This window comes from Panulirus ornatus, chromosome 29, assembly GCF_036320965.1.
Source record: "Panulirus ornatus isolate Po-2019 chromosome 29, ASM3632096v1, whole genome shotgun sequence".
Classification (NCBI taxonomy): Eukaryota; Metazoa; Arthropoda; class Malacostraca; order Decapoda; family Palinuridae; genus Panulirus; species Panulirus ornatus.
This window is the reverse complement of record NC_092252.1, coordinates 1,419,134-1,439,526: the sequence shown is the minus strand read 5'-3', so window position 1 is coordinate 1,439,526 and position 20,393 is coordinate 1,419,134. Positions and strand designations below refer to the sequence as shown.

Here is a 20,393-nt window from a genome sequence, read left to right as displayed (position 1 = left end):
TACAGATTGATAGAACAGTATACAGAGTAATAGAATGTTATGCAGTAGAAAACAACAGTATACAGCTCTCCCTCAGCATTCATGGAGCAGTAATAATCTGTTATGTATTTTTGGGAATCCTGTAGCAGTAAGTGGAGCAAGTGTGGGGGATAGACGAGCTCAGCGTGTTGTGTGAGACTGCAGTGTGAGGACAGACAACCAGGGGTAGCACGCTCTGCCAGAACCAGTCCTACATGCTCGGGAGATGATTGCAACCCATAACACAACGTAAGGTGGAAATATTCCTCACCAACACAGGATAACCTCTGACTCGTACACGATTATATCTAACTCGTGAGTGGTTCGTCCGTCTGATGTCTCGTTGTGTGTATCATTATCAGGTTATCAGACACCCGCTGGGAATCCTTACCTGAGATTATTGCTCTAATTCACTTTGAAAATAATATCCACGAGGAAACAAACCCTTGATTTTTAACTGGAAATAAATGAATGAATAAATCATATATATATATATATATATATATATATATATATATATATATATATATATATATATATATATATATATATATATATATATGTATGTGTGTGTGTGTGTCTGTAGTGTTGGTATCAAGCAAGACATGTGTAAATATAGGTAGCACAAGATGTCTTGCAGCAACAGGTTGGTAAACCTGCCGTGACTGTAAACTTCTGCTGAACGCGACCCGGATTATGTGATAATTCCCGAGTTATTCTGGGAAATTCAATTATGAAAATTCGTGATCTTGGAGATATTTTAGAGGAGAATTATTGGTTTGGTCATAGAGGTTGATGTTGTATCTGTTGTAGGAGGCCACCTGCTGGTAGGAGGCCACCTGCTGGTAAGATCATTCATGATAAGTGTATAATTACCATGATCACCTGATAATTACAGATTGTATTACAGACATAATTCATGGAAGAAGGTTTATGTGGTTTTCGCGTGTATCCGTTCCGCCATTTCTGTGTTCTGGAGAGGAAAGGACTGGAAAAAATAGATTAAGGATTTTGTTAACAATAGATGTATGTACAGGTGAGCGTCTGTGTCGGGTCATGGCAGGGTTAAGGTAGGTCAGGGTCGTACCGTTAATGGGTTACGGTCTCACTGCTGAATCTCACCAGCATTCGACGTTAAGGCTCGTGTCTAAAATTATCGCCACCATTTGACGTCAAGGACCTGACCTTTACACATGGCCAGCCTCGTGACGTATGGAAACTACTTCTGAATATTCCCAGTGCAGGAGGTTGTGGGTCTGGCCTCCAAATATCGCCTGTATGGATGTCGTAGATCTGGCCTCCAAATATTGCCACTACGGAGAGGGTAGGTCCCATCTGATGGATCTGACCTCCAAATACCGCCGGTAATGATGACGTTGACCTGACCCTCGATATCGGCAGTACTCAGTGCCTCAGGTCCGGCCCAAACACTTGCATCCTCCGGCAACAACAAGACAGACGCTAAATATATAACTTCTGTTGAGGTGGCGGGTGTCTACCCTGTGTGTACCGCCAGCAGTCATCAGTGGCGGTGATGTGGTATTTCAGTTGTCGTCCCACCAACACTACAACACTACTGGTGGCTGCTGTTGCCCGAGGTCGAGCAAGGTCGTGGACAGACCAGCACGACCTTCTTGGTCGGATCTATTGAGGTGGACGATACGCTCCTTGAGTACGATGGTACGACCCTTCAGCTCGACGCTACGACCTTTCAGTACGATGGTACGACTAGTGAGTACGACGGTACGACTCGTAGGTATGACGACTTGGTGACCTCATGACCTGGTGACCTGTGGCTACATGAACTGGTGATCCTTGACCTGGTGACCTCGTGACCCAGGATCTCATGACCTGGTACCGATTGTTGGTGCACAAATATGAACTTGCTTTCCCATTAAGACGGTGTATTAAGTCGGAGGAAGCGATCGAAGATCCAATGCAACTCCTCCCGGACGCTGCTCACATGTGTGTGGTCCTGATTGATTGGGTCGCTGATTGGGTGATTGAATGATTGGTTCACTCAGTTATTGGTTTACTTGGTTACTGGCTGATTGGTTGGGGTGATTCAGTGAATGTCTTTTTTCGGTTGTTGCTCAAGGCTGTGAGTTGTTAATTGATTGATTTTATGATTCAATGATTTGTCGAGTTATTGTACCATTTGGTGATTTTGCTAGTGATTGATGCAGTAACTAGTTCATTAATTGATTGGATGACTGATTTTGGGATTAGCTAATCAGGTTATTTATTGACTGACGAATTATTTCACTTAATGATTCATTGATATGATCGTTGGTTGATTCATTGGTGATTCGATGAGTGGACTGTGGATTGATCTGATGGTTTAGATGATTGCTGGGATGACCATGTAGTTCAGTGTTGGGTTTGGTGGGTGAGGAACCCGTTGCTTGGTTCATAGGTTGATTTCTTAACTTGTTCTTTCTTTATTTGATTGATCATATATTATGTTCAAGTAAGTGACCTTGTTTGCTTGTTTAGCTGATCAGATACTTAAGAGACAGGTTGCTTGGATGGCTCGTTGACGGAATGGTTTGCCGGCAAGTTTATTTCCTGTTGAATTAACTTCTTGGGAGGTTATGACACCGTGTGACCTATGATGGCCTCCCCCCCCCCTTCTCTCTCTCTCTCTCTCTCTCTCTCTCTCTCTCTCTCTCTCTCTCTCTCTCTCTCTCTCTCTCTCTCTCTCTCTCAGTGGTCTTGGTCTTCCTATTGTTGTATTTGTTTTCCTCTTTCCTTCCCCTCACTTCCTCTCCTCTCGATTCCCCTCACTTCTCCCCTTCACATCCTCTCTTTATCATCCCCTTATCATCCCCCATCCTCTCACCCTGGTATGTCCCCGCCCCTACCTCCACCTCCACTTTTCCCACTAAATCTCCCCCACTTACCTCTTCCCCTACCCCTCCCCTTCCCTTGCCTTACATCTGCCATCCCCTTACCCCTTTGCCACTCTGGTAAGGGGAGGGAGGAGGGGGCTTCGTACAGCCCATTACACCAAAATGCAAATTTACGAAATATGTTTTTTCTTTTTTTCCTTTTTTTCTTCCATGTGTCTTACTCGTGTTTGCTGGAACTTCCAGTCGTTGTTGGTCCAGTTTTTCCAACTCTCGCTTGGAAATATTGGCCAAAACTAAAGTTATTTTCCTGAGAGCATTGTTGAAAAAATACTCTATGATTAGTTATGTTCGTGTGTGTGTATATATATATATATATATATATATATATATATATATATATATATATATATATATGAAACGCAATTTTTTCCATACTAGTTTGGTATTTCTCTTGTAGCGAGATAGCGCCAGGAACAGACGAAGAACGGCCTCATTCGCTCTCATCCAGTGTGCAGCTGTCATGAATAATGCACACAGACCACAGTCGACAGCCAGGCCAAGCAGACGTGTCTGTGGTCTCCCGAGACCACTTCACGTGCTATGGTTCAGCCCAGTGATAACACGTCTTCCCTGCGTACCACATCGTGTGGTTTCAATATGTAAATGAGTTACGTGAGTAATGAAGTAGATGTATATTTTGATAGGCATTTGTACTTTCCTACTTAACTCCTTTGTCTGTTAATTGATTACGGATTTGGAAGTCCTTTTTCCCAAACATATACGTGAGAGCGAGGATAAATATACACATGAAACATGAGAACCCCGATATAGACTGTGCTGCTGCTTCTGCCAGCGTCATGTGAGTGAGTTAGACACACGCTGGCAAGATGATTGCTTAAGCGAGGCCACCTTATAGATTGTTGGAGAAACATAGATAGTTGGAGAAAGAAATGGAATATAATTCTTTTTCTGAATCCTGATTAATTACTTAAGAAGCCGTTATTGTTGGAGAGAACCAGTAAGATGTTCCAGAAACCGATGGATGGGTCATAAGAGAAACCATGACTTTGTTGGAGAAACCTACGATTACTTGGTAGAAAACGTCCAGGTTGTTAGGAAACCGATAGATCCATGAAGAAACCAAGGGATGGTTGGAGACAGCCCAGCTGCTGGTCCTGGTACAGCACTCTCAAGTGGTCAGAATAATGATCGTCAGGTCAGGTTGTGGGAGAATCATTTCCTTACAAATGTTTGTTAACGAAACCAAGAAAATTAGGTAAAAGCGACTGACTCTGACGATGAACGACTGTAGCATACTATGAGGATGTTTAAGAAACTTGCAAGAGGGTAGATGAGGGAGAGGGAGTGAGGGAGGGAGGAGGATTGTGAGGGTGGGGGGGAGTTGGGAGGGAGAAAAGAGGTGGAAGGGATAAGGGAGAGCGAGGCAGAGTAGTAATGATGTGAGAGGTTTGGTCTTGTGAGAGGCGGAGAGGGAGAGATCATGGTAAGGAGGGAGAGAGGGAAGAGGAGGAGGAGGAGGGGGATAAAGAGAGGGAGGAGGAGGAGGAGAATAAAATAGAAAAGAGAGAGGAAGTAAAGAGAAAGAAATCACGAGAGGTAAAGAAAGGCCCGCGACTCTGGTGGTGTCATTATGGTCACAACCTGACCTGGCCTCCCACAGGCACAGACGCCATTGAAAATGTCCTGAGCGTCCACAGAACCTACATACTTATATGTATGTATATACATATATAGATAGATGGATGGATAGATGTGTGTGTGTGTTGGCGGGTGGATCTTGAGCCAGTACATAGCTGAGTCTTGGACGTTACTTACCAAGTTACAACGTAAATTTACAGTTGTGAGACTACACCAGCGTTAAAAACTTTGCCGCTATTTATAGCTAATTAAAGCTAATTACGGCAAATTTAGACCGTCTCTCCTTCTGGAACTTTTTTATTTGGAAAGTTTTCTGTGGCTTCTGACTTACTTACTTACTTACTTACGTACTTACTTATTTATTCACTTCCCGATTTACTGACTTATTTGATTTAATTTCTTACTTACCTACTTACTTATTTGCTCCTTCATTTCTTACTTGTTTGATTACTGTATATACTTAAATACATATACGCACATACATCCATATAGTCACACATTCATATACATATATTCATATACATATACATCCATGATATAGCGTCACTGACCATAAGTCAGCATAGACCCGTCCAGGGTCGGGCCTGCATAGGCGCGGCAGTTGGCCCACACCCAAATCAGGTGTTCATCCTTCCCCGGGGCGGATTAATGAATGCCTACCTGGCTTAGGCCTGTGTGTGGGTATAATTTGTGATTACTGTTAGTGTGTCACAGAGAGAGGATTTTACAATCATGTTTCCCCGTGTGTTAACATTGTGTATGTGAACCTTGTCTTACTACTACTACTACTACTACTACTACTACTACTACTGCTACTACTACTACTACTACTACACACACACACACACACACACACACACACACACACACACACACACACACACCGTATTTGCATATCTTCCTGTGTTGTTCTTGTTTATTTTCTTGAGGGGAGGAGGGAGTGTTGAGTGATGGGTTGGGTCTGACCACCCTGCTCTGGGCCAGACTTCTCTCCAGGACTATTGTTTTTAGTCTCATGTTTGGGCTTTTATTTTCGTTTTTTCCCTCTCACTGTCCTGTCCAGACTTTTGTATGGAGGGGAGGGGGGGCACTCATGTCTGTGTCCTTTTACCTAATTTCGTTTTGTTGCCTCCACCACCGTGTCGTACACGTTGCCTCCACCACCGTGTCGTACACGTTGCCTCCACCACCGTGTCGTACACGTTGCCTCCACCACCGTGTCGTACACGTTGCCTCCACCACCGTGTCGTACACGTTGATTCATTCCGAATGGCTCCGTCCATAGGTCGGTCGGTACGAAGGTAAGTCGACATATACGAGAGGTTACGTCTGGCCCGCTGGCAACGACGGTCTTGTCTCCTTTGTTGTATCATCACAAGTTACGTCAACACCCTCTGGTGGCGCATTGGTGTGTAGCTTCCGTCCTTACCCACGGGCGTCGGTGGATATGTCAGTACGTACGTCCGTGCTTAAAGGACCACAGACTATCTTGACTGATGACACACCAGGTGGTGAGGTTTACCCCATGGTTGGCCCTGGTGTACCTCACTTTTCACTCCGGTGCCACGATGGAGTCCAGACGCCGGTCTCTCTTGTTTATTGTCCGCCAGTTCGTTCGTCAGTTTGTCCTTCCGTTCGTCCGTCTGCCGCTCCGTCGTCTTATCCGGCCATTCGTCGGAACGTCCCTTCCCCAAAATCAGGGGAAACCAAGATCGGGGGACCCCAGGATGAGGGGGACCCTCAGATCAAAGGAGCCCCTCTGGCCAAGTCTTTGTAGCCAGAGGGAGGACGATCGCGCCCCACAGTCCTGCCCTCTGCTGGCATACCAACTCCTCAGGAAACAAACACAATGGCAACTCAGAGAACGTAAGAGTGACGTCACTGGATCATGACAGGTGCCATGTTGCTCTTTCCAACCTTCCTCTCTGCCCGTCCATGTCACCCTCGTCCGTACACGTTCTTAGATCACCGTCTACTTACCAACCCCTAAGTGTTTTTCATTTCTTCGAGGTCAACCATTCATGGAATTCCATATATGACATATACGTTCTGAGTACGTGCATCTGGACGTGGCACCACGAACGCGTGCTGGCATGATCATGGAGAGTCTAACTTAACTGTTCTCTTCCGCTCTAATGTGTTAAGTAAAATTTGACTTTCCCTCGGATCTGGCACCACTAAAGGCGATGACATCATCAGCTAATCGTCTTTCAGGAAGAACATTCTGCCAGCCAATCAGCGGCCAGCTTACGAAGGCAGAACAAGCTGCCAGCTAATCGGCGACCAGCTTTCCCAGGAAAAGCCAGTTGCCAGCCAATCAGCGGCCAGCTCATGCAGGAATCGTCTCCTCCCCTTAGCATTTGTATGTGTGGCCGTCTCTTGGGCCCAAATAACTTTAGATCGTGACTGGGAAGCAGTGGAAGCAGCCAACGCCATTCCCGGCCCAACTGTCTTCCTGTGCTGTGATTGGTGGGCCATTCTAACGATTCTAACCAAGGACGGGAATCCCGGCTTGTGATTGGTGGACTAATTTGTGACGATTCTGTGGGACGACAGGAATCCCAGCCTGTGATTGGGGGTTCCTTATAGTAAAACAGTTTCTCCTGTTCTTGGATTAAGCGCAATGTTCTGTTCCGCTAGGATCTCTCTCTCTCTCTCTCTCTCTCTCTCTCTCTCTCTCTCTCTCTCTCTCTCTCTCTCTCTCTCTCTGTAATTCACCGTATGCTTCTCCCAGTCAGGGCGACAAGATATCGACGTCAGTATTCAATAGCATCAAAGTAGTAGCGATATTATCTACTCTTTGGCAAGCTGCAGGGATTGGGGGGGGGGGGGAGTCTATGAGTCGGCCAATCGTGGCCCTCCGTCAGTGCTCCCTGCCTCGAGTTAACAGCCAACCAGCACCCGTGTTTTGCTTGCGTCACTTATGCCTCTGGACAGCATGCAGCCAATCATCGTCGAGTGAACCAGTTTTGCAGACGTCACTGGACTGTTTGTTGATAATCAACCACTTAGCGTTTACAGTCACAAAGTTTTTCCTGCGTCAACCAAACGTCGGGCTTGCACTCAGTCAGTCACTGTCACAGCTCTGTTTTACGTCATTCTTGGTTGCAGTTCACAGACCTCCAGACAACTGAGCCAGAGTGAAGGATTGTTGACAAACAAGACATAATTCCAGCTGATCAACAGTCATGTAATCTGTATCCAATCATTTGTTTTACTATTTTTTCATGAAATTAAAACTTTAACCTGAGCCAGGATACATTATTGTCCTGAACTGCTCATGAGAGAGTTTAGCCCATGAAACCGTGTCCAGGATAACTGTTAACGTGAGAGGAATGATCTCTCTACTGGAGATACATATTGTTACATGTCAGTACATACATGGCCTGTGGCGCCCCCCAGCAGCCGTCCTTGACATGCCTCTATACACAACATCCAACCCAGGCGTCTCTGTTCCCCTGAGCAAATTAATTTGGCTGAACATAATCACATGTCTCATGTAAATGGGGCTCATATATATTTATATATATATATATATATATATATATATATATATATATATATATATATATATATATATATATATGTATATATATATATATATATATATATATATATATATATATATATATATATATATATATATATATATATATATATGTATATTCCTATGAGTCCACGGAGAAAATGAAACACGAAAAGTTCCCAAGTGCACTTTCGTGTAATAATCACATCATCAGGGGAGAGACAAGAGAGAAATATAACAGTCAGTTGATATACATCGAAGAGACGAAGCTAGGACGCCATTTGGTAAACATGGACATGTTGGGGATGAGAGAGCTTGGGAAGTGAGTCAGTTGTTGTTCGCTGATGATACAGCGCTGGTGGCTGATTCATGTGAGAAACTGCAGAAGCTGGTGACTGAGTTTGGTAAAGTGTGTGAAAGAAGAAAGTTAAGAGTAAATGTGAATAAGAGCAAGGTTATTAGGTACAGTAGGGTTGAGGGTCAAGTCAATTGGGAGGTGAGTTTGAATGGAGAAAAACTGGAGGAAGTGAAGTGTTTTAGATATCTGGGAGTGGATCTGGCAGCGGATGGAACCATGGAAGCGGAAGTGGATCATAGGGTGGGGGAGGGGGCGAAAATTCTGGGAGCCTTGAAGAATGTGTGGAAGTCGAGAACATTATCTCGGAAAGCAAAAATGGGTATGTTTGAAGGAATAGTGGTTCCAACAATGTTGTATGGTTGCGAGGCGTGGGCTATGGATAGAGTTGTGCGCAGGAGGATGGATGTGCTGGAAATGAGATGTTTGAGGACAATGTGTGGTGTGAGGTGGTTTGATCGAGTAAGTAACGTAAGGGTAAGAGAGATGTGTGGAAATAAAAAGAGCGTGGTTGAGAGAGCAGAAGAGGGTGTTTTGAAATGGTTTGGGCACATGGAGAGAATGAGTGAGGAAAGATTAACCAAGAGGATATATGTGTCGGAGGTGGAGGGAACGAGGAGAAGAGGGAGACCAAATTGGAGGTGGAAAGATGGAGTGAAAAAGATTTTGTGTGATCGGGGCCTGAACATGCAGGAGGGTGAAAGGAGGGCAAGGAATAGAGTGAATTGGAGCGATGTGGTATACCGGGGTTGACGTGCTGTCAGTGGATTGAATCGGGGCATGTGAAGCGTCTGGGGTAAACCATGGAAAGCTGTGTAGGTATGTATATTTGCGTGTGTGGACGTATGTATATACATGTGTATGGGGGTGGGTTGGGCCATTTCTTTCGTCTGTTTCCTTGCGCTACCTCGCAAACGCGGGAGATAGCGACAAAGCAAAAAAAAAAAAAAAAAAAATATATATATATATATATATATATATATATATATATATATATATATATATATATATTAGTCCATTTGTTAGTGTATATATGTGTGTCAGTTTGTGTGTCCATCAGTATGTCCGTGGATCCGTCCGTGTGTCCATCAGCTGGTCATGAGTTGGCCCAGCGCCATACTAGCTGTAGCGCCAGAGGGCGTCCTGCACGCCACCCGGGAATACGTTATGTTTAGCATCATGAGCACGAGGGTACGAGTCGTAACCACGATCGCACGAGTCATGAGCACGATGGCCTGGCTCGACAGTTAAGGGTCAGGTCAAAGATCCCAGCATCATACGGAAGGGTCGTGAAGGGAATTACCATCGTGCTCAAGGATCGTACCGTCGTGCTCAAGGATCGTACCGTCGTGCTCAAGGATCGCACCATCGTGCTCAAGGATCGTACCGTCGTGCTCAAGGATTGTACCGTCGTGCTCAAGGATCGCACCATCGTGCTCAAGGATTGTACCGTCGTGCTCAAGGATCGTACCGTCGTGCTCAAGGATCGTACCGTCGTGCTCAAGGATCGTACCGTCGTGCTCAAGGATCGTACCGTCGTGCTCAAGGATCGTACCGTCGTGCTCAAGGGGTAAATGAATATAGCCGGAGTCGTATTCAGGGCCACTCAAGCGTCGTCATAAAGATTTATAATTTAAAAAAATCGCTGAGAAGGATTTTATGTCGTGTAATTCCCCCACTGGAGACATTCATTGGAAAAAATGCAAGAATATTTCCTCTCATGTATTGCCCCACGAAGTAAGAATCACCATTTACTAGAACACATCACCTGGGGATGAGAGCAACACAACACAACACCTGGGGATGAGAGCAACACAACACATCACCTGGGGATGAGAGCAACACAACACATCACCTGGGGATGATAGCTACACAACACAACACCTGGGGACGATAACAACACAACACATCACCTGGGGATGAGAGCAACACAACACATCACCTGGGGACGATAGCAACACAACACAACACAACACAACACAACACATCAACTGAGGAGGAGATATAACGTACTGACGGAGAGTGTAGGCTTCACACACCACACACACACACACACACACACACACACACACACTCACAGGTACAGAAAGGAAGAATTTCTTATCTACAAGAACTTCGAATAGTGGTAATGATTGTGATCAAACTTACATACACAAACACATTCATACACACACAGTGGACGAGTCCAGTGGTACAACTGCTCTTGCCTTACGTTTCTAATGCGCAGGTCAAGCAGCGGGCGATCACCTGTACTTATCACCTTCTTCTACTCATTACAACAAGTCTCTACATCAAAGAAATTAATTAGGTGAATTAGTAAATTGTGTTTATGAAGACGTTCGATGTTCCTGCCGTAAAATTGGTTTAAAGAGCCAAGTATATGAGGAGGTGTCCTTGCTCAGAAAATGTGGATGACGACATGAATGAATTAATGTCTGCGTGTTTAATTAAGTTCTGTATAGTCTCTATTGTTTACACTTCCTGTCCAGTGTTGTTTATATTTCTTCTTTTAACTCATGCTTTTGATGACTCAGATTTGGAGGGAGAACTGGGGGGAGGAGGAGGGGGGAGGGGAACTTGCCTGAGTCTGAAGTAAGGAAGATGCCTCAACACGCTGCCCAGGTGTATGCCACCATACTTCCTGTATCTTTATATCGGTAATGACAACAAAATATCTCAGTTTGTTTATCTTTACACAATTCTTTTTCTCTTAACGAACAAGTGCCCGTTGTTCGCCTTCCACGACACGCAGGGAATACGTGGGCAGTATGCTTTCTCCCCTTTCCTCAGGGATCATATATATATATATATATATATATATATATATATATATATATATATATATATATATATATATATATATATATATATATATATATATTGCTGGAATTTCCAGTCGACGATGGTCCAGCTCCCGCCTGGAAATCTTGGCGGTAGCTGGAGAGAGAGAGAGAGAGAGAGAGAGAGAGAGAGAGAGAGAGAGAGAGAGAGAGAGAGGATAGGTCGTGCCTTGTGCCAGCCACAACCTCCCTGCCGAACATGAACAGTTTGTTTCCATTTGTCTACCTCGTTATAAACAACACATTGTTATCGATAGTGTTGTGGGGGGAGGGGGGGTGGAGTCGATGGTTAAGTAGGGAGACTAATGCTTGAACTTACTGAAAAGGATCTTGATGGTTGTTGTGTATGTGGGAAGGGAGGAGGGGTTGGTGATGGCCAGGGATTTATAAGTTGTTGAACCTAGAGAACCAGTGTTGGAGAATCAGTGCTGGAGAACCAGTGTTGGAGAATCAGTGCTGGAGAACCAGTGTTGGAAACGTCTGGTCCTGGTAACTGATGCCGTGAATCACCGAAAACGATCTCTTGAAAGTTGTTTATAAACCATTGTGCTAGATGGACTGTCTCATGCACCGTGTTCATGTCAGACGTTGCTCCCAGGTCGTCAACCCTGATTCTATCTTCTCAAAACAGTCGGCATTCACATGATTTTTGCCTCACCCTGCCAGACGGGTGCGAGGTGGGTTGCCAACCATATCCAGCAACGCAAGATCTACCAATGAGAAACACAGTCGCCTGATGTCTGTCATTGTTTGGTATTGACCCAGTAACGACTGGTTTCCTAACAGTACCTGATCTGTCTCAGGTTATGGTATGGTAGGAAACATCAAGGAAGAGTTGTGACCAACCACCCAGAAAGCGTGTTGCTCATTAGTAAATATTGCTCAATGTTGGACGGTTATAAGCCCATGGCTGGCGACCATCTTGGGATACAGAAGTAATAATTACTTCTAGTTCTTGTCATTTATCACTTATCATAGCAGTTTGATTTGTCGATTACTTGTACGACACAATTACTTTCCTGTGCCTTATCCCAGTATGTAATTTAACATGTACCCTGTTTCGTTTTCATCCCAGGTAAAGAAAACGGGATCGGTACACATAGTGATCTTCCAAGATGACCAATCAGCTCGTTAAGTCCGTCAATGATTGCTCTGAGGTTGTTCAGTGGTAGACCTTGTTCCGTCACCCTGACACTCCCTCTAATGACCCCTCCCAGCCAATAGGAACACGGGGTACATGCGCTTCCTCTCAGACAGTGATAGAAGTCGTTGTGTTGAACCTTGTAGAAACTGGTGTTGTAGGGCAAGCAGTGTCCATGCTGTGCGCCTGCAGAGGAAATAACTAGTGTTACTCTGTATCAGACGTACTTGAAGTATGAATATTTGAACCTTGACTTATTTTGAAGTTCTAGAAACTGGTGAGTTTTTTGTGAACCTAGAAATTGGTGTCTTAGCAATCATTGTAGAGAGACTGGTGCCCTCTAGTAGACGACCTAGAAATTCATATAGCGCATAGAGGACTTTCTAGAACATTTTAGTCTGTACAGACAGCCCTAGAAACTTGTACCCTACAGCACTTCCCTTAGAAATAAGTGTCCTGTCTTGAGAGTACCCTACAGCCGAGCACCCCAGAACCAACAGTATGCTAGATGAAGGCAGATTAAGACGCCACACTCATAACTAAGATCCTCGCCCCTCACGACGAGGGCGTCCCCGATTTTATCTCTCGCGAACAAGGAGGTCCACGAGGCGCAGCCTACTGACGCTAGACTCTGTGAGTAGATGTGTTTCGAGGTGTTCTTCATGAGTGTTATGGACTTAGCGATGGATTAGAACGCCCAGAGACTCTGTTTCGTAGACCTCTGATGTCCCATTTTGCTGTCGAAGCACAAAGAGACCCAAGGGTATTCACCGGCCACCGGACGTCTTCGTCGACTCCAGATTTCCCCAGGGACGTGGTTGTACTCACATAAAACTTTGAACCGCTTCTTGGGACGCCCTCTTCTGCTCCGGATTTCCCTGAGGACGTGCTCGTCAAGACGAAGGTCTTCAAATCTCCTGTTTAGTACGTCGTCTCCGACCGCAGAGTTGCACCGATTGGCGACACGGGTAGGGCATGGTATCAGGCGGGGTGACTGATGCCCAAACCTGGAGACCTTAGGAGCAGAAGGGCCGACACACCTGGCGGAGGAGCCTGCTCGGCCCCGCCCTCCCACGACTCCTCATGCTCGTCTCCGGGCAATACCACGTCTACTTCAGCGTTCTACAATCCAACTGTGGCAGTGAGGCTGGACAGTACGTAGCTTCCCTTCCTACAGCTCTCCTTCAGCAGTTAGCCTCCCCTCCCGTCCCCTTAAAGAGGCTGGACAGTACGTAGCTTCCCTTCCTACTGCTCCCTCTGCAGGTAGCCACTAACACCTTACCCCAACCCACCCCTCAAGGGTACTGGACGCCTCACTTGACGAGCCTGTAGTACAATGCTCTCAGATTTTCCTTACTTTTTTGATCGGTTGTTTTAACTCAGAATTTCATTCGTTTACCTGACGCTTCTTCTGTTGACATTTCATTATTTTGCGCTGGGTTATTGTAAGTTGTTTTTTGTTGTTTTACTAATCACAGCAGCAAGCACTCCTATCGTTAACTGGAGTTCCTTCTTAAATAATTAGGTAAGAATGTTAACTAATCCTAGGCTTTGTTTATCTACCCTTATGATAAATTTGTATGATTTTTTATTGATTTGATTAATTTCAACCTGGTAACACCTCATTCCTTAGATCAAACTAAACTACTTTGACTTTTTTCTGACATGATATGTTACTTTGATCGTTTCCCAAGATGACAATTTTGCAAGTTACTTTGATACTTTTTTAGCTTTTTGAATGGGCATAGTTGACTGCTCTCGTAAATTCTTTATCTTTATATCTTACAGATTATCTTAACAACATTCTTAATGAAATTTCTGTACTTTATCTGTTTTTTCTCTTTGTCTACGTATTCATTTTTATTTGCTTTATTTTGTTAATGCATATGTTCATTTTCGTATATATATATATATATATATATATATATATATATATATATATATATATATATATATATATATATATATATATATATATATATATATAATCAGTTTAGTGACGTATGAACCTTACCCATATCAAGCCACATCAAATCATGTAGAGCAAATTACTTAGTTTCTATGAATTTTTGGGATGTTTAATGTTGATTATATCATTCATAAGGACAACGAACATGATCGTAATGATGATAATATTATCATTATCAATATTGATGATTAATGATAGTGATAATGATAATAATGATGATGATAATAATAATAATAATAATAATAATAATAATAATAATAATAATAATGATAATAATGATAATAATAGCAATAATGATAATTATAATAATAGTAATGATAATGATAATAATAATAATAATGATAATAATAATAATGATAATGATAATGATGATCCACACGGAAGCGTCATGTATACAGTAGCGCAACAATCCTCACCCAAGTCCTTGGTTTACCTTGATCACTTGATATGTTCCGGTTCGACCCGTTAACAGCTTGTCACGCCCCATATACCCGTCGCTCTCATTCTTTGTACCTGACGCATACCTCTCTCCCTCATGAAGGTTTGAGCCCCAGTACCAGAAATCCTTTACCCAGCTTTCATCTCCTCCTTGGTCTCTCTCTTTCCCTTGCCTCCAGATGTAACTCACATATTCTCGTTATCAGTCTGTCTTGACGTTCCCGCACCTTCATGATACAGTCAGCCGTCACTGTAAGATCGACCTTCATATACACTTGTATCTGGCATCTCGTCTTTATGCATTTCGTTTCCAGCACTTCCGCCCTCTTCCTTCCAGACCCAAGACACGGAAATAATACGACTCTTGAGACGTCTGTATGGACGCTGATCTTTCCCTCTACGCTCCCCTTAACGCGCCCTTTCTTCCACAGTGTGACCTCAGCTCTCTTGGTTCCATCCTCTGCCAAGTCCACACCAAAGTTCATAAAGCACTCCTCCTCCTCCTCCCGTAGATTCACACACAAACCCTCCCATCTTACCCTCCCCTCCCGCTGCAGGTTACTTCCTTACTATTATTCACATTTATTTTCATCTTTCTGTTTATACACACCCTCAAATTCTGTCGCCAGCTTTAGGAGTTTGTCTCTTAGGTCTGCTGCCAGACCTTCTCATCTGCAGACATTAAGTGATTCACCTCCCACGTTCCTCCATCTCCAGCATACTGCAGACCCGCCCACTCCTCCAGCCTTACTACCATCCCGTCCATAAACAGATTAAACAGATTTATACGCAGACCGGGATCCACTCACCCTCCTCCCTTCCTCCTCCCACACAGGCCTTACTCTTATGGTAAGATCTTGCTGTATTGATTTTCCATTAAACCCTTATATCCGTGGCACCGTCCATAAAGCATTTCGGATTACCATTTCATATGCTTTCTGCAGCTCCACAGATGCCATAGACAAGTCATTTTGTCTCCAAGTATAAACAAGCACATTCTTCAAAGTAGACAACTAGTCCACACATCCCCTGCTACCCTTGAAGACGCACTCTTCCTAGCCAGTTAGAGGTTTTTTGTGATTTGAACATCTATTTGTAATCCCATTCCATTTATACAAGGGCACTACACACACACACACACACACACACACACACACACACACACACACACACACACTGCCGGCGTTGAGACACCTCACTTGGGTCCTTACACATGTCGAACAGTCAGACTAACCAGTCAGCACCACTGGCACTCCCTTTCTTGAGAAACTTAGCTACAGTCCCGTCCACTGGTGCCACTGTCGTTTCTCCATATCTCATCTAGTGCAAGGCCTTCACTACATCACTTTTCACCCAACATGCCACCTAGTCCCAAACACATCAAGTCCTGCCACCACATCATCTAACACATTCAACATCGATACAGAATATTCGCTCCATATTTTCACATCTTTCTTTGTTGCTACTTCTTCGTCTGTTATCCTCACCCTCTTTCACATTCGTTCTCTCATCACCTTCATGCTGTTTACGTCCTTTCTAAAACATATTTTAATTCTGTTTGAACTTCATCGGTATTTTTTTCACCCCTTTCTCTCAATGGTTCTTTCTCATCAGGTCTTGAACCTTTTTCTTGACCTTCTCCTACTTTCTCTTGTACTTCTCCCAGTTACTTGCACTTCTTCCCTGCCGACACACACTAACAATAAAAGCCAAAAATACTAATCATTATGAACGTCATCATCATAATAATAACAGTAATGATAGTAAGGTAATATGCTTTTTGAAATCAGTCATAAATTTCATGCCAAATATGGGATGCCCACAACCCCACTATCTAACCAGACAGGACTCAGACCAAGAGATGTTAGACCAGTCGTGTGGGCAGACCTGAACCTTGCAGACTTATTATAATCCGTGTAGTTCAGGGTCCCCTGGTGGGAGGAGGGGGGGGGGGGGTGCTAGAGAGGAGCCGCCCCGGATGGACCCCCCCCCCCCCTCCTCCTCCTCCAACACTCGCATAGACAAACCAGTCGTCAGCAGCCAGGAATAGATGGTTTGGTTCTCTGGATAATGTATCATTATCATTATTATCATAATCATAATTAGTAGTTTTATAATTATTGTTATTATTATTATTATTATTATTATTATTATTATTATTATCATTATTCCCTAATTTTGAGGTTGCTGCCAAGGGTAATGTATTTTCTCTCCAGCCTTTCCTTTGCTGTGTTGGTTACTGTATTTCTTGTTCCATGATTTACTGTTTGGCACGATGGGTAATGTATTGTTATCTCCTCATGTATTATTTATTTGCCTCAGTGGATATTGTAGTTTCTCCTCTTATATATCATTTGCCACAGCTATCATTGTAGTGTTTGCCGTAAGATATTACTTGATACGGTGGTTAATGTACTCTTGCTCGCTAGTATTGTATCTCCGGAATTGGTCTTAATTTCTACATTACTGTCTTGTTTGCTATAGGCATTAAGGAACTTCATTCTGCTTGTAGTCTTGCAGGGCGGAGTGGGGGTTGGGGGGAGGAGGGGGGGTCTCGTCTGTGTCGGGGGGGCTGGCTACCATGACGCCTTCGTTATAAACCATTTCGTTATACTGATACGATGTAAACTTCCGTCGTTTCTCAGTCTCGCTCAGAGTGTTACTAGGCGTTGGTTGCTGCTTCATAAATTGGGTCTGGCTCATGTATATGTGTGTGTATATATATATATAATTTTCTTGGTTATATATCAATAGAAAAAGTCTGTCTGACACTTGCCCGCAGAAGATAATCTCGTAACTACAAGGCGACAGCCGTTCAAGAATCATGAAAAGTGAGACACTTTCCGAATGTGCTCAAGCATTACTGTCTAGAACACGACGGTACGAGTCTTGAACACGACGGTACGAGCCTTGAACACGACGGTACGAGCCTTGAACACGACGGTACGAGTCTTGAATACGACGGTACGAGCCTTGAACACGACGGTACGAGCCTTGAATACGACGGAACAAACTTCGAACGCGACGGCACGACCCTTAGGTATGACGATTTGGCCCTTGACCTGAGCCAGTAATGGTCAGACCAAGGGCCAAATCATCATATTTAAGGACACCGTCGTGCTTAAGGGCCTTTCCATCCTGCTCAAGGGTTATAAAACTGGACTAAGGTTCTTCTGTGTGCAGATGGTGTCTTCCTCACGTGGTAACTGTAGAGTGTGGTAAGACTTGTTATGTGTGTGTAACCCTGGCTGTTAAGCACACACCGGCCAGACTGACCACCACACTAAGGCAACTGCTCCTACTCAGGGAGCTCCTCGCCTCGCAGTGGCACCCTCACCAACGGAAGGTCTTGTCTGTCCAGGGCCAGGAAGGTAGCCAGCCAATAGCAGGGTTCAATGTATTGGCTGAATGACCAACGATAGAGTCTCTTTTGGCAAGGTCTGGGGAGGTAGCCAATAGCAGGGCTCGGTATATCAGTTAAGTAAGCAATGAGAGCATCGTTTTTGGCAGTGACTGTGGATATAGCCAATGGCAGGGCTCGTCTCTTCCCCTCCAAAAGACAAGTCAATAGAATGTCTGTCTAACCTTAACCTATCGCCAGCTGTTAAGGTAAACTATCTAACCTGTGAACTTTGAAGTAGATTTAAACATGATGAAATCTAGTGTACAACAGACAGACCTTTAGTGTTACCGTGTGTTGATGGCTTGTAAGGGGGTAACCTCATAACTCCCAGTACCGTGACGTAAGCAGTGTTTATGGACGAAGAAAATGAAATCCTAAATCTTGAGCGAGAAGTTTGAGGCAGGTTTTAACCCTGTGGCAGAAGCAGGAGGAAAATTATTAAAGAAATGGATCTTTAAAACTAAGTAGGATAAAAGTGAAATATGTTAGTACAAGAAAATTAACAGTTGTAAGGTTCAATTAATCTAACAAATATATATTAAGAAGATATGACATGATTTCTTATACCTAAGACTGTCTCTCCTGCAACCTATGTCAGAGAGTTACTCGTAATGTGTAGATTTCAGTTGTTGAATGTGGGAGTTACGACCATAATGATATATAGGTTTAGCTGCTTATTAATAAAGGCATCTTGAAGGTGATATATCTTACTACACCATACTGGATCTAGATATGCATTTTTGTATGCTAATCTTACTCATCCTAAAGACTTATTGATTGTTGCTCAAGCATTCCATCTTTACAGCCCAGTTGTATACGCTCAAGTCATATTTGAAGTTAGTACTGCTTATCATATTAGGAGTTAGTACTGCTTATCATGATATACAACCTGATCATCTCTCATATACTTATACATATTACATCATGCTGTATCTTATGACTTAGTATTATTATTCAGTCTTGTTCATTTTATCTCTTAATCCTGAATCGTGTTTTTCATGATAATAACTTATTCCTTTTAAAATTGTACTGCATGTAATTCTTAAGTAAATCAATATCCCATTTTATGCGCATGTTCTGTCTTCTACTTTCCTTCCTTTTTATCTTATAATATTGCATTTTTCTCCACCATATTCCATATCATTCTGTTGTAGTCATGTTTTCACTTGATTGTTCAACCTTCACTAAAATTAAACTTTTGTCGAATGTAATAAATTCTGACTTGTATTTCCAGTATAATGCATGTGTCTTAACGCGGTACTTGATTCCTTTGAAAAGAGAAAAGGAATATTACACATTTGTCACCCTTTCATATTATCTTTATATATATATATATATATATATATATATATATATATATATATATATATATATATATATATATATATATATATATATATATTTATGTATATATATATATATATGTGTGTGTGTGTGTGTGTGAAAGATGGAGGGGGGGGGGGGAGGGATGGGACCATCCATATATTCACGTGATCATGGTAACATGCTGGGTCATACGTCATGTTTACATCTGATTTTTCCCTAAAAGTAAGTTATGTATCAGTGATGATTTATCACTGTGTGATGTTGGTTAATTGTGTCCATTATCTGTGTGATGTTGACCAGTGGATATGTTGAATATGTGGATATATTTAACATGTTGAAATATTTAGAAGACACACACACACACACACACACACACACACACACACACACACACACACACACACACACACACACACACAGCTGCCTCCATCACAGCAGCCAATCAGCTGGTTCAATAGTACCACAAACCCAGGAAATATCCACATGGCGTCAGTGGGTATCGAAGACGTCTATTGATGATTATTGGTGGTCTGGTGGGAGACCCTCCTGTGTTGCCACACCAGACGCGCCTCTCACCTGCCATCAGCGCGTGTCAATCAGACCTCAGATAGACTCCTCCGAGTTGGTAATACTTCACTCACTCCTCAACTGGTATAAATCGAAAGGAAATTATTTGTAAATGGTTATATATCAACTTGAAGAGGTGCTAATGTAAGTATTTGTGGAAGGTAAACGAATGATGTCCCTGGTTACTGAATCAGCTGAGGCTTGACAGTGAGGGGAAGAGCAGCGTTACATGATCAAAAATGGAGTAAAACATGTTTGAGCCTGGCACGTGTCTAGCTAGTGTGTGTATAATAAGTGTG

At 43.3% G+C, this 20,393-nt stretch overlaps 1 protein-coding gene across 11 annotated transcripts in view; it reads left to right on the top strand.

Annotated features, from left to right (window-relative positions):
- The window catches only part of LOC139758001 (innexin inx2-like), a 419,086-nt gene that overhangs the window by 361,114 nt on the left and 37,579 nt on the right, over window positions 1-20,393 (top strand). For 6 of the 11 annotated variants that reach the window (XM_071678966.1, XM_071678965.1, XM_071678969.1 and 3 more), the window contains one exon: window positions 12,326-13,545. The exons of the other annotated variants lie outside the window; for them this stretch is intronic. In XM_071678966.1, coding sequence (XP_071535067.1) covers window positions 13,475-13,545 — 71 coding nt within the window. In that variant the 5' untranslated portion in view covers window positions 12,326-13,474. The remainder of the gene's footprint in view (window positions 1-12,325; window positions 13,546-20,393) is intronic. 11 annotated transcript variants of the gene reach the window in all.